Genomic DNA, 23,176 nt, shown 5'->3' on the forward strand with positions numbered 1-23,176 from the left:
CCCTGCTCCTTAATTATGTTAAACTTTTGTTCTGAATAAATTACCTAGTCAAATATTCAAAACATAACTTCCCCTTAATAAACCCACTGCGCTGCTTCCTCCCTCCTGAAACAGGGCCAGCCGCACGCTTCCCTCTACCCTGTGCGTCTTCCTCCCGCAGCCCCGTCAACTACAGTGGACAAGAAGGTCACTGGCCAGCCAAGCATCAGCTAGTGTCACTTCCCGAGTCAACTGGGACGAGCACAAAGAATGGAGACGTGGGAGGTGTCTGGTTAAAAGCGCCAGGAACAATGAGAAGAAATTCAGGTAACTGTACCACATATTTTATGAAAACTAATTTAGAGAGACACTCTTTGGTCGGGGAGAGAGGTTAGAAGCGAGAACATAGGCAAGAACAAGACAGGGAATTATCACAATTTTTTAATTCAGGAGAGAAAGGTTATCATCGATGTAAAAATAAACCTGCTGCATCAGAGCTGGCGAGGTGAGCAAGGGGCCGCCCACGTGCTAGGGTCAGCATGGCGAGAGAGCCATGGTGCCTGCCTCGGCCCCATCAGGCCCCGAGACTTTCTCTGAAAATCCATCCTTCCCCTCGCCTCCAGGCCAGCAGTAGCCAAGTCCTCTTTACCTACACAGACACCTTGGGGTTTACCTCGCAGGAAGGACACCGCACAAGGCCTTCTTGCTTCATCAGATCCAGGAAGAGAAGAGTGCAGAGTGCGGTCTGTACACATGGCTTTTAAAGGGGGGCCTGAAAACACGTCTGCTTTGCAATCATGTCCCTGGCAGAGCCCATGGACAGACCCCACCCAGAGGTAACTCAAACTGAAAGCCAGTGGACCTTAAAATCATGCCTGTCAGAAGTCACCTGCATTTGTTTCTTTTTTGCCGAAAATTGGTTGATCCAGAAATTCAGGTCTCCTAAATAACAGCATGTAGTTAATGAGGGCATTATTCTCAGCAGAACTGTCTCCAAGTGACGCTCAGGCTGCTCGCCGAGGTGGGCACAAGCTGCTCGGAGCCGGTGTCTCCCGGAGCTTCGGGCAGCCTCACTCAGACCATGGTGGCCCTCCCCTGAGACGCGGATTCTGAGGACCAGGACCGTCTGCCTCCCCAGTCCAGAAAGGTACAGCAGGTTCACATGCACTCTACAAATCCTAGACCACACTTCTTAAGTTTGGTTAAGTCTGGTTACTCTGGTCAATACCATCCCATGGCTTCCCACTGCTCTTGGGATGAAGACAAAAATCCTTAAGATGCTCTACAAGCCCCTGCCCACCTCCCAGCCTTGGCCTGCACAGCCCCCGCCTCCCTCTGTGCGGGCCATGCAGACTCCCAGTTTTGTTTCCTGGAGCTGTGGGCCCTCTGGCCCCACAAGCTCCTCCTTTATCTCTGAGATGCTCTCCCACCACAGACTTCAGAGTTGACACCTTGCCTCCTCCAGCCCCAGGGTCATTTAGAGAATTCCTCCTGCCCTTTCTATTCTCACACAACCTTCTTTCTTTGCTTCATGGTATTTACCTTAGTTTTTAACTGTCCACTCACCTTTCTGGGAGCTCTGGGGAGACTGATCCCTAAGTGTCCCTCTCCCCCACTGAGCAGGAAGCCCCAGAGCTAGGACTAGGCCTGGGTGTGCTCAGCACTGGATCCCTAGCACACAGATGCTCAATAACTATTTGTTGAATACTTGAATGAATATATATTAGTTTGCATTTCCTCTCTGCTCATTCATTCAACAAGTTGGCACCTCCCCCCTCCTCCTTGCATCTCCCAAATCTCCTCTTTCAGAGGTCACGGTGGGGGAAATCCAATGACACCTTTCAGTCCCTAACTTTTGGGACGCACAGGCCATATCTACAATGGATCAGCTGTTCTTCTACCTCAAACCTTCCTGCCACCCAGGTTCCTCAAGTTTTGTTCCTCGTTTTCATCTCCCTTCACGGGCTTTCCACACTCTGGTGTGTTTCAGAGTCCTCGAGGCCCACGTCCTCTCTCCCAGCACTCTCTCTGGTGACCCTTACTCTCTCTGGATTAAAATACTATACTATTAAGTCCAGAACGTGCAGCTCAAGTTCAGAACTGGCTCTAGAAGCAGAGGGACTCCCCTACCCTAATCGCAAAGCCCCTGCCCGCTTCTCCACTCTCACCCAGCACAGCCAGCCTTCTCTGTTCTCTGCCTGCTCCTTCCTGCCACAGGACCTTTCCACATACGTTCCCTCTGCCTGGAATGCTCTTCCCATGTCCCTTTGTCAAATTAAAGTCTTTCTCTCTGTAGACTGCAGGACAGGTGAACACAGGAAAGCACACTCTTCCCTTCCCCAGGGCCAGCAGCACTGTGCGCTCTCTTTCCTGGGGCCTGTCAACACTGCAACCCACATTCATTTCTGTGATTATTTGATTAAGATCTGTCTCCTCTACTTGTAGTAAGCTTCACAAGAGCACATAAAAATCCTCACATTGCCCTGGCTGGTGTGGCTCAGGGGCTACGGTGTCAGCCCATGCACTGAAGGGTCGCGGGTTCAATTCCCAGTCAAGGACATGTACCTGGGTTGCAGGTTCAATTTCCCTGAGCCCATGTGGGAGGCAACCAATCCATGTGTCTCTCTCACATGGTTGTTCTGTCTCTCTCCCTCCTCCCTCTCTCCCTTCCAGTCTCTAAAAATCAATGAAAAAATTTCCTCGGGTAAGGATTAATAATAACAAAATCCTCAAACCAAGAACAATGCCTTGCACTTTGTTGGCACTCAATAAATATTTGTTTTGTATATTAACTACTCAAGATCTTTATAACAATACAGAATAAGTGTGAACAGTAGATTTGACAGTAAATCAAGATTTGACTTTGCTAGTTCTTCATCTGTTCGTTTACTCACTAACTCACTCATTCACTCACTCATTCACTTACTCATTCACTTACTCACTCATTCACTCATCCACTCACTCACTTACTTCAATAAGAGTTTACTGATGAGGAATTACTACATATTGGACACTGTAAAGTGCTCAGGGTCAGAGGTAAACAAAAGAGATATGATCCCAACTCTCAAATATCTGAATCTCAGGCCCACCTATGAGCCATGCACAGACACCCAGAGCACAGCTATCTTCAACTTTGCGAGCCGGGTGGTCTCTGCTGCACTTGCCCATGGCTGGGGTGGAAGCAGCCACACACCATGTGGAAGGGAATGGGCGTGCTCTGTCCTAGCAGCACTTTACAGAGACAGGCAGCAGGCAGGGTCTGCTGTGGGTGTTGTCTCACGACCCCGGTGGAGAGCAGTTTCTTAACCTCTATTATCTTCAGCTTTTTTCCATGTGAAATATCGAGTATTATGGATTCTTCCTTCTCCCTTCTAACAAAGTTCCATTGACTTTCCCCCTAACTTTTCTTTAACCAGTGCTTTCTCTTACGCTTCCTAAGACTTCTGGAGTCCATGCTTTCGTCACTGACTCCCCAGATGATTTTCATAGCCTCCCATCTCCAATCACAATCCTCCAAAACCATTCTCCCAACTCCACTAGCTTCCAGCAGCATCTGCCTGACCACCCCTCTCCTCTAAAATGAAAATAAATGATCAAACATACAGAAACAAATACAAACACAGGTTGCCAGTGGCTACCCAGTTCCCAGGACATCAGGCCAAGCTCCTCAGCGTCACACACAGGCCCTTTGACACTGGCCTCCGCTCACCACCCAGTGTCATGCCCACACTCCCTCAATCCCAGTATCCTGCGTGTGCCTTTCACAGCGCAGTCCAGGAGATGTGCGGATTCCCCCTCTCCTCTGCCACACCCCTTATTCCAGTCCTACACGCTCTTCCAGGCTCCCCTCAACATGGAGCCCTCCAGGACAACTCCCCGCCCCCCTGGGCTGAGCTATAGCCCCCCGTGTGCCACAGCAGCCCCCACAAAGCAGAGCCAGTGTCTTCACTGTGGGGAAGTCAGTGTGGATGTAAGAAGGTTTAACAGCACCAGCTAATCCTGGGGAGTGCTTTCCTGCTTGTCCTTTCAGACCCACTCAAAGCCACCATCCTGGAGCTTGGCCACATACTTTATACATTAATTCATTAAATTTCCACAGCTCTGAAGTGGTTCAGGTGCTTTTGCTCCAAGTTCACCTATAAAGTCCTGAAAAATGGCACATTCTGCAAGATTACACACTTTGAAAAACAGCAGGGCAATTGGGAGAAGAGAAGGTTAGGGGCAGATCCACCAAAAGGATGGACCTTTATCACCAGAGCGTGAATGACAAAGGGTCAGGAAAGCCTCGCTCAACACCAGCTGCTTAAACTTCTCCTGCATGTGCAGGGGCTTCACAGACAGGTTTAAACCCCGAGACTCTTCCCACCTCCCTTCAAAAGATAAATGTGGGGTGATAAGTGCTTCTAATGTAGACCATCTCTTTAAAAATTAAAATGTGACCCTAGATTTGGCTTCTTTATGGGGGCACTGTGTTAATACAGAGAACTGTGTTCTCACCCCTGCCTCTGTAGTCAGCTTTCCCAGAGAGCAGAGCACGTGGAAAAGCAAGTGGCTGGTGTGCAAGCCCAGTCCCAGGAACCCTGCAGGAGGAGTGGGGCTTTGCAGACATTGGCTTATTTCAGTTCAAGTCTTTATCTAAGGCCAAAGCTTTCTCTTTAAATAACAAAACTATAAGCTGAGGCTTGCCCCTGACTGCTTCAACCACTGACATGGAAAATGAACCCAAAGGAATCCCGAGGAACTCTAGCCTGATCTCTGTACTTACCAATGATATTGGAGGTATTCACATTAATACTGTGCCCATTTTACAGATAAAGAAACTAATGTTTAGACTACAAACTAAATCACCTGCCCAAGATTGCCTAATGACAGAGCTAGGATTCAAAGCAGGTTGTTGGGTTCCAGATTTGTATTTCTAAGGAAGAAAGAAAGGAGGGAGGAAGATTAACATCTATAAAGGTGTCCTCCAAGGGGGAGAAAAACAAAAAACTGAAAGATCACTTTAAAGGAAAGTGTTTGAGAGAAAACTAGTCAGCGGGTATGCAGGCGCTCGTGTGCACACGCGTGCACACACACACTCACATACTCGAGAATTGAAATCAGTATTAGTAAGTAAACTGAGGGAAGATGAACACAATATACAGAGAAGTGAATTGCATTTCAAATTCCTCTTGTCCTGCCCTCACACTCAGTAATCAATCACAAACATTCTTAGCCTCCACTGGTTTTCTGCTTAATAAAGGAAAGGAAATAAAAGCTATCACAAATTAAGCCAGACATAAAATTTCATATTAGTGATTTAGGAAGCCTGAGAATTCGATATTTAATAGACATCTGAGTAAATAAACTTGTGGCAATTTTACCAACCCCTCATCAGCTCAGTGTGCTGAAGGGGGCCTTCGGGAAAGCCCAGCAAGGCAGCAGGTGGCAGCTACAAGCATTATACTACCACTGTTGTAACATGTAAATACAATACACGTGGTGTAATCATATGTAAAACAGTCTAAGGAACAGCAACAAGGTTTTCCCACACACCTTTCACACCTGAAAGAGAAATGGTCACTCGAGCTACAGAACTGTGAGCAGTATACCCTCTGCGGCTCTGTACCATGAAGCCTGCTTACATATTTAACATGAGCCTAACATTCTTTTCAAGGGCTTTTAAAGTCCTTTGTTGTCTTCAACTCGTCACAAATGAAATTTCTGTGACCTGTAAGTAAGCATGTCTCAAGGAAAAAGACAGCTCACTGAATGTCAGAGTTAGGAGGGGGAGTTGGGGAGACTGAAGCCCAGGAACGCACTGTCTCAAGGTCACGCGGGCCCAGGCAAGGGTGTGGACACTGGAGGTGATTTCAGGGCCCCAGTACTGATTGAAGGTAGTGAGGTATGAAGATCCACTGAAGGGAGGGAATAGCCTTTGGTCTTATCTCAAGATAATACATATCACAAACAAGATAAATGGTTTAAGAGCAAAAATAAAAGGCAGCAAGTAATTAGAATTGACTAGAGAACACTCAGGTAACATGTTTCCAAAAGGTTAAAAAAATAAAAGGAAAAAATAAAATATATAAAGGGAAAATTAAAATTTTATATAAATTACAAGATACGGGAGGGGAGACAGCAGGGTCTTAGACAACAAAAGTAAAGAACATATCATGTAAAGAAGAAGCCATGTGCACTGCTGGTGGGAATGCAGACTGGTGCAGCCACTATGGGAAACAATGTGGAGATTCCGCAAAAAATTAAATATGAACTCCCATTTGACCCAGTGATCCCACTCCACTTCTAGGAATATATCCTAAGAAACCCAAAACACCAACCAAAAAGAATATATGCACCCCTATGTTCATAGCAGCATTATTTACAATAACTAAGATCTGGAAATAGCCCAAGTAGATGAGTGGATAAAAAGCTGTGGGACATTTATACCACGGAATACTATGCAGCTGTAAAGAAGGATCTCGTACCCTTTGGGACAGTATGGAGGGACCTTCAGAATATTATGCTAAGCAAAATAAGCCAGTCAGAGAAAGAAAAATATCACATGATCTCACTTATATGTGGAATCTAATGAAAAAAATAATCTGACGAACAAAATAGATCCAGAGACACAGAAGCACGGATCAGACTGAGGAATCTCAAAGGGAAGGTGGGGGTGGGGGGTGGGGAGAGGAATTAACCAAAGAGCTTAAAAGCATATATACATAACCCATGGACACAGATAACAGCGTGGAGAAGGCCTGGGAGGGGGCAGGAGCCGGGTGGAAGGGGTCAATGGGGAAAAAAGGGGACATTTGTAATACTTTCAACAATAAAGATAATTTTTTTTAAAAAAAGAGGAAGCCATTTATTCCCCATGCGTGTGAGACCGGATAAAAATAATCAGACCTTTGATTAGAGACAAAAACTCTGAACACAGATAGTGACTTCCATTAGTTGACAGGCTCTATAAAGTGGGCCCAGAGGTGCAGGGTTGAGAGATTATGATTAAATGTACTTTGAATCTGTACTTGCTTAAAAATAATGCTTTCAAAAGTGAACAGTTAATAAAATCATATATTGTCACATATTTAACCATAGTTCCAGAACCCCCAGAACCCAAACTGTTGACTGACCATCGGGGCCTGCTGCTTGTGACATTAGGATGTTAGGGTCCCTCACACTCCGAATAGGCCATTTTGTGTTAGCATTTAATAAATCCAATTTTAAAAAGAGCATAGACTCTGAAACTAGAATTGAAATAATAATTGATAGTTTAAAAAAAATTTTTTTTTTTTTTAAATATATCTTTATTGATTTCCGAGACAGGAAAGGAGAGGGAGAGAGAGAGATCGAAACATCAATGATGAGAGAGTCATTGATCGAGCCTGCAACCCGGGCATGTGCCCTGACCGGGAATCAAACCCCGATCGCCTGGATCCTAGGTCGACGCTCAACTGCTGAGCCACACCCGGCCGGGCTAAAAATTTCTTAAAAAGAAGTAGCTCTTAACCTTTTCTAAAAGTCAAATATTTCAAGGCCCTGTTTGATTAGGCCCTGTGATCTTAGTTCTCATTAAGAAAATGTCAAAAATGAGGAAAAAAAAGAAATATATGACTTAGGTATCCATTTGTACTGTGTTTATCACAGTAGCCCACCTTTATTTGAAAAAAAAGATGTAATATATATTTAATTTACAATTATTTGTGCACAAATGGATTTACTGACCTCTCAGGGTTCCTCCAAAGGTACAGGATTCTACAGCTTAAAGTGGGGGCCACTGTGTAGTTTCCTGTTTCACTTACAACTCATCTCCTCAAGATGTGGCAGGATTAATCTATTTTTATCAACTTTGCATATAATGGAATGTACCCTATGTACAAGAAACTCTAAAAAGATATTGGGTATTTTGCAATTTCCAGTGAATAATTTTACACAAAGCAAAAAACCCTTTGCTTGTCTTCCTCCCCCCCTCTTCTCAAAGTGCCGCCACGTGCCTTCTGGAGATCTGCCCCAGCTCCCAGCCCGCTGGAGTTCTGAGGAGCCCTGGAGTGAAGAAACTTGGCTGCGCCCGGCCGGGGGGCGCCACTGCTTGGGGCGCTGTCCCGTGCACACAAGGCAGTGGGCTCGGTCCCTGCTCAGGGCACGGGCCTGGGCGGCAGATTCGAGCCCAGGCTGGGGCATGTACGAGAGGCAACCAACTGATGTCTTTCTCATCACTGTTTGTCTCTCCCCTCTCTGTCCCTTCCTCTCTCTCTGATAATTAATAAAGAAACAAAAACATATCCTGTGATGAGGGTTAAAAAGGAACTTGGTTGAGTTTATTCATACTAATCTGCCCAATTTTTCTTAGGTTTCCCACAAGTTAACTTCCAGGTCTCCACGCAGTGATTCCCAGACCCGGGCACGCGTTAGGCGCCTCGGAGGCTGGCTAAGTCCAGGTCAGCAAGCCCACCTCCAGAGCGTTAGCTCAGGGCACTTGGGAGGGGCGCAGGAAGCTGGCAGCTCTAAACAGCTCCCTGGTGACACCCCAAAAGGGTCCTTTGAGAACCACTAACCCACAGAAGGCTTTCCAAGAAACCTCTTTTAAGTTCTACATACCTTAGGTTCATGTCAAACTGAAGGAGGGTCTTACATAAAAATTAACTAAGCTTTCAGGGTGCTCTGGCTTTCACCTCGTTTATGAGATATTGGTGGTCCTCTGTGCCAATAAAAGTGGGCACAATGACCCATACACTTAACATTGTCATATGAATCCTATCAAGATTATGCCAATCAATGGGCTGAAAAATTCTTGTGGTATATGACTTTAATGTATATCTGGAAAGCTACTAGAAAACTGAAATCAACTTTACAAAGGCCTGCATGTCTGTTAACTTATATTTTAAGACAATAATAAAATCATTAATAAACATTGAGGAAAACATGTAATTCCAAACTAAGAAAACCCTGAAATCTGACAACACAGTTCTCTCAGAAAGTCAGAGACTAGGTAGTAGCTGTGCTCGCTTAGTTTTCTTGCTTGTTGTAACCAAATAAGAACGCAACCTTATAGGCTCTTAGTTTCATCTGAAGATCACATTAAATATCTCCAAGTTTCCTGATTCCAATACAATAAACTCATTGTTTGCATTAGGCAATGACAGGGTGCCTAAATATAAATTATAATTTAAGTATATTATTTCTGGTTTAATAAAGGTTAAAAACTGGAACCAAAACATGTCGGTGCCTGGGGACTGAGAAAAGGGGGCAGGCCCGAGTCACTGGATTACCCACTGTATGGCCAAGTCCTGAAAACATACTGCAGCTAATGCGAAAAGAGTGGCCTTCATGCCATCAGCACGGGTAAAAATCACCTCAAACTCCACCAAAACACTAGTTTTCAATACCCTACAAGTTAATTTAACTACTGTTAAAAGTATAGTGAAAGAACAACCGAGGGCTGACTAATGTTCTTTCTGTACCAACAATAATGAAATGCTTATCTAGTCCCAAGGCCTTCAACATCTTCAACACGCTGGACTGGTGCCATGTAACCGCGACGCGTGCAGGTCTGAAAGGGACTGGAGGGAGCCGCGTGACTCACGAGCCGAGAGCTGTCCCCACACTCGGGCCTCTGAGGAAGGCTGCTGGCGGAGATGGGCCCAGATGCCACATTACCAAGAGTGAGCCTTCGCTGTGCTCTCCTGCCCGAAAATCCCAACCACCCACGAGTTACGTCAGCTAGCCTAGGCTCCAGAGGGCTGAGAGAAAGAAAGCGTGAGTAAATATTTTGCTTTTTTCTTGTTTGCTTCTTTCTGTGAGGAGGAAGGCAGCAGGCAAACAGCAGTGCTGGGTGAGTGTGATGGCAGCACATAAAGACAGCAGGTAATTACCGTAGCGGGTGATTAACAATTAGAGATGATTCTTTAATCCTCTGTCAACAACAATAAAACAGAATTGGTCACTGAGTGCTCTCCACCCACCCAGCACTGTGCCTCGTGCTTTAAATTCTGCCTTAATACAAAGCCAGCGGGCCACGTGTGGCTCCTGGCACGGAAGTGTGGCCCATATAACCGAGGAAATGAGTGTTTTATTTTTACTTCCTTTAAACCTAAATTTAAAGACATACTCAATTATTGGAAATCTTTCAAATATGTTTGAAACAGCTTGGGTATATAAATCTGCTTTTTCAACTACAAATCTCATAAAATCTAAACACATATGGAGTGATTCTGATAAAATTTAGCATGCAAATTAAGATGTGCTTGTAGGTGTAAAACATACACCTGATTCTGAACACTTAATATGAAAAACTCATACTAAGTTTTACTATAGTATGAAGGCTTACTATAAAAAAAGAACTTAACAATCATGTTAATTTTTATATTGCTTACATGTTGAAATGATAATATTGGATACACTGAGTTAAATAAAATATATTCTTATATTGATTTCCCGTTTCTTTTTACTGTTTTTAATGTGATTACTGGGAAATCTAAGTCTTCTGTGGCTCACATTCTATTTCTACTGGGGGGAGCTGTGCTGTGAATTCTCTCATTTCACCCTCACAGGCCGCGGAGCACTCCTACCTCCATTTCACCGGTGAGGACACTGAGGCTTAGAGAACAGGGAACATGCCCAAGGTCACCTAGCTCAGTAGTGGAGTCAGGCTAATCCTAGACTTTCAACAGGGATACTGATTACCGTCACACCTCAACCCATCATGAAGCACACTAGTTGTTATTAATGGGAATTTGGCATCCAAATAATAACTTACTGCAGTGTTTGGATACCAAGGTTATGGGGCTGAAGTCCTATGGTTCTGTACTTCTCATAAATTCCATCTCTCAAGATTAGGCTGGCTGTCACAAATCTCACCAAACACTCAGCAGTGCGGAGGACCAGAGGCCACTACTACAGCCTATTTCACCAGACGAAGGATTCGGATTGCATTCCATCAAACCACGCGAGCCAACGCACTCTGACAGGCACCTCACAGGAAACCTCCAAGAGCCTGGAGTGTTTTCTAATTTGCTCCCCCTTTCCCTTCACCAAGAGACAAAAGAAAGCCCAGTAATATGCTGACTGGGGTAAAAGAAAACACGACAAAGTTAACAGAAGACTATGGATGGCCCTTCAGAATTTGTAAAAACACAAATACAAGAGGGCGCGTTTCCATCACTGCACAATATTGCTTTGTTCAAGAGCCAAGTCTCAGTCTTGAAACGTGATGGTCATAAATCAGCAGGCATTATTTTAAATCAACCAGTCTTATGAAATAAGCCACGAGCTGAAAGAGGCAGGACTAATTACGGCATTCCTGGATGAATTACTTAGCAGCGCGCTAAGTCAATGTGCCGCCCGTCTTGATCCCGATTTTCTCCTGTACTTATTTCCCAGGAGGTGAGAACATGCGGCTAATTAAGGCACCGCTCTTCACAGCCAGAAGCACTCAAGGTAAGATTTCGTTCGGAAAAGAAGAAAGGTTCTTTGCCTGGTACTCATTAATCTAATTTTCACTACTTCACTAGAAAAACAGAGCTAATCTTGTCACCTTGAGGCATTTTGAACCACCATGCAGTGTTCAGAAAAATGTTACATATTTGTAATTTAGCCAATAAGAATTTCTTAAGCCTTTCCTAACCACCAGGAATGTCTCTGGTTTGTCGCTTCTAATTAACTCTCAACAAAATTTCTAGCTCCTAAATTTTAATTATACAAAACTCAGTGCCAACAAGGCAGATTATGACAAAGCTATGCTGGTGGAGAAGTAGCAGAAATCTGAATTTTCCTTTTCATGTTGGGCCTCTTAACTACTTTTAAAAATTATTCACAAGCTAGTGATTCAAATCCTTTTATTCATTTTTAATTTTCAGGAACCTTACACCTTGCTATCTTTCCTGCAGAAAAGACCACTAGAGTTACATAACTTACACTGATGAGTCTCGGAAACTCGCCTGATGGAAATGTGCTCCTCAAAAAGCTATGGGTGGAGAGAACTTTGCTAAGACTCCTAAATAAAGTGCACTAAAGACACTCATTTGAATTACACTAAGAATGAAGGCATACGCTTTCCTATAAAAAGCAGCAGCCATAAAGGCTCAGACCACCATCAGCTCTAATCCCAAATCCCATCCAGAGGTAACTGGAAGAAACAGTTTGGTATAGATTTCTGTACACTCTTTTCCAGGACATTCTCTCTGTTTTAAAAGACTGATGAAAACACGTATTTTCCTAGGACCACACTCTACGTTAACAGCTTCCTACTTCATCTGGTTCATAAGCTCAATTTTGATTCTTTCCATTTTCACAAAGTTATAAATCAATACACAAAAACATCTAACTTTATAAACAAGGTCTGAAAGACTATAGTGCTGTCAGGAGCTAAATTTTCTTGAAAGTTCAGGCTCAAAGAAGTCAATAAAAAGAGACACATTAGGGGCAAGAGCCAGGATTCGGGTACTGACTGCAGCTATAACCTTGCGCAAAACCACTGTGCTGATTTATAGGTTTCTAAACACAGATCCCGCCCACTTTTTAAATAGGACAATGCTAAAATTAGATTTTGCTTACACATGTCCACAATTCTATTGTTTAAGAGCATATCTATAGAACAGTCATTTTCCACCAGTGAGCTGCAAGGATTTTTAAACATGCCATACCTGACTATTTAGTCAGGGGCACTGACCTCTTTCCCTGAGATTGTCAAATAAAAAGAATGACAATAGCCAACACAACAATAGCTGCCTAGTGTGAATGAAACAAAATTATACCTACTTTTTTGTCAGATCGGAAGAAAATATATTTTTGGTGTGCCGCAGAGGCTTAGTAATTAGTTTATGTGCTGTGAGATGAAAAAGCTGAAAATCACTGCTAAAGAAGGTAGTCAATTAGTGGTCCTTCAAATCTAAGTCTTTCCTTCACTTGCTGGGATTAAGTAGGTAACAGGCATAAAGAAAGCTGGTGACCTCCTCAGACAGTAATTCAAGATTTATTACGACTGACATCATTCACTTAAAAGCAAATCGAACACACCCAGAACTGAAGTTCCAGTTTCAAGTGTAAAATATAGCAAAAGCTCAAACACTGCAAGGGGCAGGGGAAGGAAAACTACAAGTGCAACAATTTCAGCAGAAATTCACATTGAAAGATGTGTGGGAGTCTATCACATTATTTCGAAAATCATTCAAAATAACACAGACGTATTATTAGAATATACAGCACTGTAAAGCATAATGATTGTGACAGTCTGGGCCAACAGGATCTTTAGAATATACATGATCTTGAGTTACCATCCTTGGATGTTGTTTCAGAAACTTTCACTGTCATGCTGTTTTTTTCAATCCTCACCCGAGGATATATTTTTGTTGCTTTCAGAGAGAGAGGAAGGGAGAGAGAAAAACATCGATGTGAGAGAGAAACATCAATCGGTTCCCTCCCCTATGTAGGAGCCCCCACCCGGGACTGAACCCACAACCTAGGTATGTGCCCTGACCGGGACTTGAACCTGTGACCTTTGGGTGCATGGGACAATGCTCCAACCAACTGAGCCACCTGGCCAGGGCACTGTAGTGTTCTCTGACCGATAGTGATGCCTATAATTAAACCCTAAATTACGATCGTGGTCGATGGAAGAACACACCTAGGCCCTTCATCAGGCATATCATGGAGACTCATTATTCAATATGGATGGACCTTACTAATTCCAAATGCCTGAGATCACGCTCCCTCCTGTTCAGTCTGTGAGACCCTCCATAGTCTCTCTGTGCTCCCACTTTTCTCTAACATTCTGTTACTGGTGATTCCTCAGAAGTGTTTAGAGCACATCCCAGAACTCTGTAGAAGACAGAGAGGCAGCAGCTATCTGGTTATAAGTCTCTAGGGCAGGATACAGAGCCTAATGATGAGACCAGGAGCCAGGGACAATCTCCCTATGCCTCAGTTTCCCCATCTGGAAGATAGGCCTTTTCCTACCCATTCCATAGGGTTGCTAGAGGGAAAAGTGAGATATGGAATATGACATGTTCAGCCTTCCCCCCAGTTCATCCAGTGATTCTTGTCCAGGCAGTCACTCACTGCCTGCCCTCCTCCAGGATGATTTAGGTAGTACCACATTTATGCCAGTAATTCCTGTAAAGCTTTAAGGTGCTGCCTGAAGCTCTGTAATAAACATTTGCAACATGCCCCAGGCTGCTATGCAGGTGAGAGACTGGACACTGCTACCTCTGCCTTCTGAAGCGCCTCAGGTCATTCAGTCTAGGACAGGCACTACCAGCAACAGTTAAGGAATCAGGGCCATGGAGTTCAATCCAGTGGGTTCAAATCCCAATGCACCAGTTACCTGAGTGACTTTGGGTGAGCTACTTAACCCCCCTGTCTCAGTCCCTGCACCTGAGACATGGGGAAGCTGGACATGCTCACCACACCTGCTATTCCAACAGTCGGGGAGATGCAGGTCACCCAGAATGTGGAGTCATGGTTCTAAGAGCCTTGGTAAGTGCCTCTAAACAGCACAGAGAGAAGCCGAGATGCCGTGTACTCACAGCAATGCTTCTCGGCAATGCTTTTTGCTTTTTTCATCATCACTCCTGTAAAAAACCTTTTTAGACTTTTTTTCCCTAATTGCCTCTCACTCGTCCCCAACCCCATGAAATTAAATAGGCACACATACCGTGGGCTCAAACCACTGTAACATCTAAGACTTTTTGCCCTCCAAGAACTAATTTTTGCCCCCCTGGGGACAATGTCACCCCTGCTGCGGATGCTTGACAGGCCTCGACACATGGAAAGAAGTTACCATTTGGAGCCAGATAAAGCAGGCCCACTCCAATTTCAGTCGTCGCTCCCAAGTTCCAAACCTCAATACACTCCTGTGACCTCCAGCAGTATGGATTCTGAGAAATGTGCAAATGAAGGGAGAGAACACCTGCTGTATGGCTTCTTTTAACAGCAGAAAAAGAGCTGAGGCGGTGACCCTCACATCAACCCACAAGCTGACGTCAGTGACTGCGAAGTAACACATGGACAGGATGAGGGCCTCGCAAACCTGTGCGGTGCAGGCGTCCCTGAGCTCAGCAGGCCCTGACCGCCCAGAGGACCACACCACCCAGATCCCCCTGTAGCCCTTGGCCACATAAACATGTCCTCATGGTCATAGGGGTAGATATCATTTCCATTTGGTGCCAACGTTACCAAGTGAGCATGTGATGAAAGCAGATGCTCCCATGTTTTCAGAAAGTGGGACTGACTCGCAGGCTTGGCTGTGTCAGGTGGAATGGCTTGTCTTAAATAGTGCTTGGCAGGGGCTGCCCTCTCAGGTGGAAACCGACCTAGAAATCTAAGCGAAGATGACTTCCTCAGCCAGCGTCTCCTTACCAGTTCCTACTCACAAAAAGCAGTGCAGACAGGACATCTGACAATTAATAGTCAGGTGTTTGCTGAGACTGCTGCCCTCCTGGGCCTGTGTTGCTTGACTGCACTGATGCAGGGAGCTAGAGGAGCACCTTGCTGTGCCAGCCCTGAGATTACAAGTCCTCACCCACAGGGCAGTGGGCTGCCTGTTGGTGCCCAGGCAAACAGGGCCCACCCGTGACAGCGGAACAGTCCAACTGCTTCAGATCAGAGTGAAAAGTACCCGTTCTGCCCGAGGAAGAACGGAGTTTGAAGCCATTTCTCAAAAGTAGAGACAACCCAGAACGAGAGGAAATTTTGTTCTACTTGCAGATGTGAACAGCGAAAGACAGGGTTTCGTCTGCTGACCCAAACTGCTCACTGTGCCTCAGATCTCGCTCCCACACAGGCAGCTGCAAGGCTGGACAGCACGAGGCCAGGACGTCTGCGTCCTAACTGCACAGCCGCCCTCCAGGGAGCCCCACAGGAGGCGCTGGGGGCCCCCGAGGGGGCGGCCCTTGGGCAGTTTTCTTCTGAGCTCTGAAAAGTTATCTGTTCCAAGTTAAGAAGTATTGTCTCTAATTTAAAAAAAAAAAATCAATAAAAATGAGTTTTAAAAAGAAAGAGAATTACCTTCTGTGTGACACTGAACACATCAAAGTAATACCACTAGGAGGCTTAAAACCCTGTAGGGAAATGAGGTCTCTCTCTGGGAACCTGGACACTGAGTCCCTTTGTCCCCACAGAGAAGGATGTGGCCTCACACACAGAGTTTGATCCAAAAACAAAAGGACACCAAAGTTCATAAGCAGTCCGAAATCAAGGCTTACAGAATGCTTGTGTGGCTCACACTGGTGACAAAAACACATGATGGCCCACGGACTATGGTATTAGAGAACCCTCAGATGTCCTTTCTTATGGGGACAGTGCCCCTACCAACAGACTGCCCTCGCTAAGGGGACCGAGGCAAGGCGGTCTGTAGTGTACCACACAGGCGCCTGCTTCTTGCAGCCCCAGGATGCCAGCAGTTCTGTAACCGGCTAAATATACAGGAACAAAATCTAAATGCATGTGAGCTGTGGGAGTGTCCCTCCTGCTCACCTGTGACTCACCACCCCTCTGTCACTCCACACACCCCTTTCGAGTGTCTTTATTATACCTAAAAAGTAAGCAACACCTTGAAATCCTACACCAGGTAGATTTCATAAGTGGTAGAGAAAGGCCAGCAATTGAGCCACCCACCCTTGCCCTCGTTAGTGAAAGCTCAGGGACCCTGGGTGTCAACAGGGAGACAAGGCAGAAGGACTTCCACCCGAAGCCCTAGAATAACTATCCACAGGGGAGGCCACATTATGGGACCACCACCAGGTAAACATCAGAGTGAGCTGGGTTTGCCCTGCAGGGGCCCCAGCGAAATGTGCTTCTGTATTTGGTGGACAGCAGCACCCTTCCTAACCCTGCAGCAATCTACAAATCCCTTGGACTGTCTGAGATGACCTGGAAAAAAAGGAAAAATTTAAAAAATAAATTCTTTCAAACTACTTAAAATATCCTATAGTTATAAAAAAAGTGTGTTGGTTTTTCTGTTTTGTTTTAAATTCATATAGCCTTTCTCCTAAGCAGAGCAGAAAATTTCAATGTACAATCTATTCCAGCAATAACACTCTGCCTTTAAATCTTTAAACTCCAAGGTACAGAAAGGAAGGGAGAGACGTAGAAATCCTTGGCAATTCCCTACAATTTCTAAACAGAGAAATGTTTTCAAACTATAAACTCATGTTCTCAAGCTATAAACTGTCAGAGTCCATGCTGCACGAAGGAGCGGGGAGAGAGATTTTGAAGAACGTAAGTCTAGGATCAGAGCATACGGATGCTGCGATGATCAGTTAGGCAGTAAACATACACCTTGATGCGTGTGCGGACAGTAACACAGCGGCCAGCACGAAAGGCTTCTTCAGCTGTGAGGCCTGACGTGTGTCCACTAGGTCTGTCCCTGGGTACTCTGCTTCCCTTTGAAAGAAGCTGGGTCAAATCTCAAACCTCAGGTTTGTATGACTCCTATGTCAACAAAACCCACCTGTGTAAGAAACTGCTCCCTTTAATGGTCCTCATGAGTCTTTTTGATAATTCATAATTTAAAATACAAGGTGTGTTCACTACTGCAATAAAATGTATCATGCACTATACTGGTTCATTTATGATGAAGCATCCTTAACTGCGATACCCAATTGAGGAGCGGTGTTCTTAAGCCCAGAGACTCTCTAATATGTGAGTGCATAGCACTAAGTCCAACCATTCCACGCCACCAACATGAAAATCAATAGTAGGAATAAAGCCATAAACTAATTAAATCAGTACGGAAACCGGCGCTGATCCTGCAAACCTTCACAGATTTACAGACTAAATGATGACCACAGGATAAGTAATGCAGATTCCCAACCTCCAACATGAATTCTAAGGACTAGACCTAGTTTACCAGACGCTGTGAACAATTTTTAAACGTGCTTTACAAAGCTTCATATATTTTAAGCATAACTCTGCCAAAAAAAAGGGACTAACCTGAAAACACTAATTTAGCTTTTGAAATGAGTTATTCAACCCACTGATAGTCTATATAACGTTGCCAACGTGAGCGTGTGTGTGTGATCTTCTACCAAGTTCGAGCAAACCTGTGGGAGACAGGTTTCACCAGGACTCTCGAGCACGCACTACATCTCTACCTCCACCGAGGAGCAGGTGTGTTCTGTTTTGACAATTGAAATCTTTAAAGATTAAATGAAGAGTTTACCCAGGCTACACTATGCGAAAATGCTTATTCAATATGGTCTGTATAATAATGCACTCAATTAGTATACTTGATATCACCCATTCCTTGAATATATAAATTCATCCAAAAATGGTCAAGGATTGAGCAAATTAACTGTTTTTGCTATTAACCATTTACTTTATAAAATTATGCCTATGGTTTAAAAGGGAAAAGAAAAAAGACCCTATTTATCTCACTTACCTTTCCATAATAAGTATTTCATAATATTTTTATACAATAAAACTTTAAAAAATATGTAAACACTTTTTATAAAGTACCAAGTCTTTAAGTATCTGAAGCAATCACTAATACAATACTCTCCTTAAAAATCTTACTTGAATTTCTTAGAATGTCATATGAAATCATATATTTTTATTTGGTCTTAAGGTTCCTAAAATCTCTCTAAATAGCTGTGAGACCGTCCTCGTTGCTATGCCAACAGCTCTAGTTCTTCATTTACCTGACACACGTCACTACTTCATACAATCCAAGTGTAAAACTGTGCACATTGTAGATCAACTACGTCCAACATGAAATATAACCTACCGACTGCTCACGTTTAGTTAGGTTAAGTCTCCCAGTTCTGACGGCTGATTTGTGCTTTAACTTGGGACTTGTTCCTGGCTCACCTAAAGTGGGGACGGCAGCTCAAGCCAGTATTACCCGTAAACCACAGCACACAAAGAAAATGTGTTTATTATTCAAACCACGGAGTAAAGATTTTAATTTTAATCATTTTAAAATTAACATGTTTTAAATAACAAAAACATTTAGGAATGATGTCCAGTTTTAAGATGATGTGGAAATGTTTCAACACATTTGCATTTGGATAATTTCCCCACCATGGGATCTAATATCCTTAATAGGAATATTGATTTCAATTAATATACTTTAATATATATCAAATATTACCTTTGAATTGGACATAAGCTACTACTAGCACAACCCCATATTATCTCTTCTAAAATTTGACCTTCAGATCTAAAAAGCTGACTATTACAGTGAATAAAATAGACATATTTCTCCACATTTTATTGCTAATTCAGATCACTTCAAATAATCTAAAGTATAGACAAAACAATTGTGATTTCTGTGAACAGTAGACAACTTAAGTCTTAACTAAATCTTAAATCTATAAAAACTCAGTGATTGCCAGTCTTCACCCAAGTAGAACAGAAAGTTTTAATATATAATCTATTCCCAAGAGAAAACCTTGCCTTTAGTTAGGGGGTTGGGGGTAGGGTGGAGATAAAATATCTATGAATTGAGGCAATATCCAGAACTTCAATCACATTAGAGTAAACTTTCATGCTAAACTGTTTGGGTCTTTTGTTCTCTAACAGAATTTTAATCATTTTTTTCCATTAAAGAACTTTATTATCTCATCACTACATTTTTTAAAAGTCTTTGCAAATAAAAAACAATTTACTTTAAATTTATTTTTAAAGGATCTCTTTCCTACTTCCTGGTAAGGATCACCTTTTGCTTTCCAGTTATAACACATCCTCCCTCTACTTGCTTTAACAGTAAACTTTAAATAGTGGGAGATGGTTTTTTGACCACACAAATGAAGGCAGGAACCAGCAACGAATCATTGGTGTGTGAAGTTCCCATTGTTTGACGAACAGCAACACTCGGGACTCTTCAGAATGAATCAATTAGGTGAATGGGTTAAAAAAAAATTTAAGTAAGGGAACTTTTCTTATTTTCCGTGCATCAGTCATGTTCCAAGTTAGCATGTTTATCTTTAAACTCGGAGTACCTCCCAATGTGATGTGGAGGACATGTGTGTGAGATGGAAGTCCAGTCTCAGATGTCACCATTTTCCTATAATTAGGAAGCTGTATGTCCCTGATTGAATGACGCTAACAGGCTCCTGCATTCTCCACTCCAGCAAGGAATCAAAGACCCACAACAGACAACTCACTTCAGTTCAAGGGTCGTGCACTCTGGTCGTTAAAGCATAGGAAGCTCTTCTACAGGGTTATACCTAAAACCTTCTGAAAGAGCCAGGCTCTGTAGCCAAGGTTATTTACTAAATAGAAAAGGAAATTAAATAATAGCCATGGAATGTATTGGGGGAAATGTATATAAGTTATCAGAAGAGGCTCACTTTAACTTGTACATTCTGAAACTTTCCCAAAGAAAGGTGGAAAGTACTACACCAGACACCTACTCCCACTCGGATTTCCCATGGAACATCGCTCTTCCCCCACCAAATGAGGTCACCACTACATTTACAGGATATGTAGCTGTCTTTTAAAATACAAAGCCATGGAGGAATCAATGGGGTCAGCAATGAAAAACATGATTCAGACAGGTCAATAGGACCAAACCCACATTCAGATAAATAAAACACCTAGAAAATGGAAAGCGTTGGTTTGGCAGAGGGCTTGGTCCAGCCAACAAGAGCGACACTCACGTACCTTAAGGACTTCCATCGGCACCTGGGTGGCGGAGGGAAGGGAGGTGGGCACGCTGACGTTTATGGCTGGGGTCTGACTCACAGGCACTCGCTGTTGCATGAACTGGGCCGCCTGCAGCTTCTGCTGCTGCTCCCTGCGCTCCTGCTCCTGCATCTGCTCACGCATGAGTTGCTGGCGTAGCAAGATGCGTGATGTCATACTGGAGGAGCTTATCGGAGGCTTGGAGGCCCCAGGATGCTCCTCGGAACTGTTGTGGGAAAACCAAAAAAAACACACATTTAGTTTCCTAATGAGACCTTTCATTTGCATTTTGGGGTACCCTAAATTGCAGCCAACTATGGAATGAGCCTGTACAAATGTAATCAAGGCACAGAGTAGTCTCCACATAACTGAGAATCATGAGGCGACAGCACTGAAATCATCAGCAGTCAAATTAAAAAAGTCATCTTGATTACATCTAGGCAGTTTCATCATGTGGCTTAAATTGGTTCTTCTCTGACATTTTATACTGCACGTTACTCATCACCACCAAATACAGAGCCACCACACAGAGCCCAGAAGCGATGCATCGCAGTGCACCCGGATTTCCACATTTAAAGTGAATTGCTTGATTTGCTTTTTTATAACCGAATCTAACCAAGTAACGACTCCTACATGTCCCAATTCCTTGAAGATGCCTAACATGTTTACTAACACGGCGTGCCTCAGAGGAAAGGTGCATTTTGTCAGTATTGTCCTACGGTATGGGAAGTAAAAATCATTCATGAAAGAAGTATTTGGAGAATGTTCACACTGAACTTGACCTTAGTCTTCAGGAAAGGGGCGGAAGACAAGCTGCTCTGACACCCAATTCCCCTCCGCCTGGCTGTCTTTGCACTGTCTTCTCTGACCAGCGCTGGCATGCCCTCCTATGTGCGCTCTGCCAGTTCCCCAGGAAGCCTGCTTCGCATAGTTGGGGACTTAGGCTCCCAAAAGTATTAAATGCTCAGACCTAGTCATAAGTGAAAAAAAGACTTCCTAATTTTCCTAAAGATGGTTTTCGATCGCTGATAGTGCCAGTTCTCTGACATCAATAGTTATTGATGCATCCAGAAAAAAGAGGTAATGACAATTTTGCCCAATTACCCGCTTATCAAAGTGGGAGGTGTTTCATACATTTCCGTTGCATCACCGTATTTTAAAGCCCTAGCTCAGAAGGATTTTGCGAGGCTTACATAACATAATAAAATAACTCGCATAAATCCCCTAGTACAGTGCGCACCACCATGCAGCACCGCCTCAATAAACAGTCACTGTTGCTATTATTATTATCTAGAAAATTTAATGTTCTTTATTTCTAGCAATATGCTTTTCTAAAAAATATGTTTAGAACAAACAGTACAAAATCTGAGCACCTAGAAATGGAGAAAAGGTAACATTTGAGAAAATATTTACTCATGTGAAAGTCACCCTTCAACAGAAGTACCTTTTTTGAGACTAAATCCCACTATTGCCTTTATCTTTTAACAACAAAACCCAAAGCCTTTAGCCACTGCCCACGCTGAAGAGCTCCTTTACACTCGCAGGAGGATGCTGCCCTGCCCGCACTCCCAGAAACCTACACCGTAAAAATCCTGCTGGCAGTTTACCTGCAACTCACCACAGGAAACTGCTCCAGTAAACTAAACTGTGGCAGGTTCATATAACGTAATAGTACGCAGCCATTAAAAATGGTAAAGAAATATATTTATTGTTCTGAATAAAAACTGCATAGTATAACCAACTTATTTTTATTCATTCTTTTAATGCATGCTTAATTTTTCACTTATTTTATTTAAAAGAACTTAAAATTTTATTTTTCAATCACAGTTTACCTTCAATATTATTTTGTATTAGTTTCAGGTGTACAGAATAGAGGTTAGACAACCATATACTTCATCATTTTCAATAGCATGGATGGACCGAATAAGTCAGTCAGAGAAACACAAATACCACATGATTTCACTTATTGTGGAATCTAAAGGTCAAAATAAATGAACAAGCAAAATTGAAACAGACTCATAGACACAGAGAAAAGACGGTTGCCAGAGGCGAGGGGGTTGGGAGACTAGGTGGAAAAGGGGAAGGGACTGCCCTGGCTGGTGTGGCTCAGTTGGCTGAAGCATCATCCCATGCACTGAAGGGTTGTGGGTTTGATTCCCAGTCAGGGCACACACCCAGGTTGAGGGTTCAATCCCCAGCTGATCCCCAGTTGGGGTGTGTACGAGAGGCAACTGATCGGTTTCTCTCCCTCCCTCTTCCTTCTCTCTCAAAAAATCAATAAAAAATTTTTAAAAACCCCATATTCTCTGGTGAGGATTTAGAAAAAAAAAGGTGAAGGGATTAAGAAGTACAAATTGGTAGTCACAAAACAGTCACAAAATAGGGGATATAAAGTACAGCAATAATACTGTAATAACCGTGTATGTATGTGTCAGGCGGGTAGTGGAAGTAGCGCAAGGACACAATATAATAATGTTAGAAAAGCCAGATGCAAAATAGTATTCAAGGTATGATCCAATTTTTAAAAAATGTTCACTAATGAAGACGTATAATGATACTTACCACTCTGAGCCATTGCTGGTATATATTATTA

The 23,176-nt window shown here is 43.4% G+C and overlaps 1 protein-coding gene across 13 annotated transcripts in view; it reads right to left on the minus strand.

Moving 5' to 3' along the window:
- MITF (melanocyte inducing transcription factor) overlaps positions 1-23,176 on the minus strand; it is a 209,892-nt gene that overhangs the window by 57,838 nt on the left and 128,878 nt on the right. For 12 of the 13 annotated variants that reach the window (XM_081159153.1, XM_081159148.1, XM_081159158.1 and 9 more), the window contains one exon: positions 20,563-20,809. In XM_081159153.1, the coding sequence (XP_081015279.1) occupies positions 20,563-20,809 (247 nt within the window). Of the gene's footprint in view, positions 1-20,562; positions 20,810-23,176 lie in introns of those variants that run through there. The other variant, XM_081159150.1, reaches the window with a different exon arrangement.

Source organism: Miniopterus schreibersii, assembly GCF_964146895.1.
Source record: "Miniopterus schreibersii genome assembly, chromosome: 15".
NCBI classification, from domain to species: domain Eukaryota; kingdom Metazoa; phylum Chordata; class Mammalia; order Chiroptera; family Miniopteridae; genus Miniopterus; species Miniopterus schreibersii.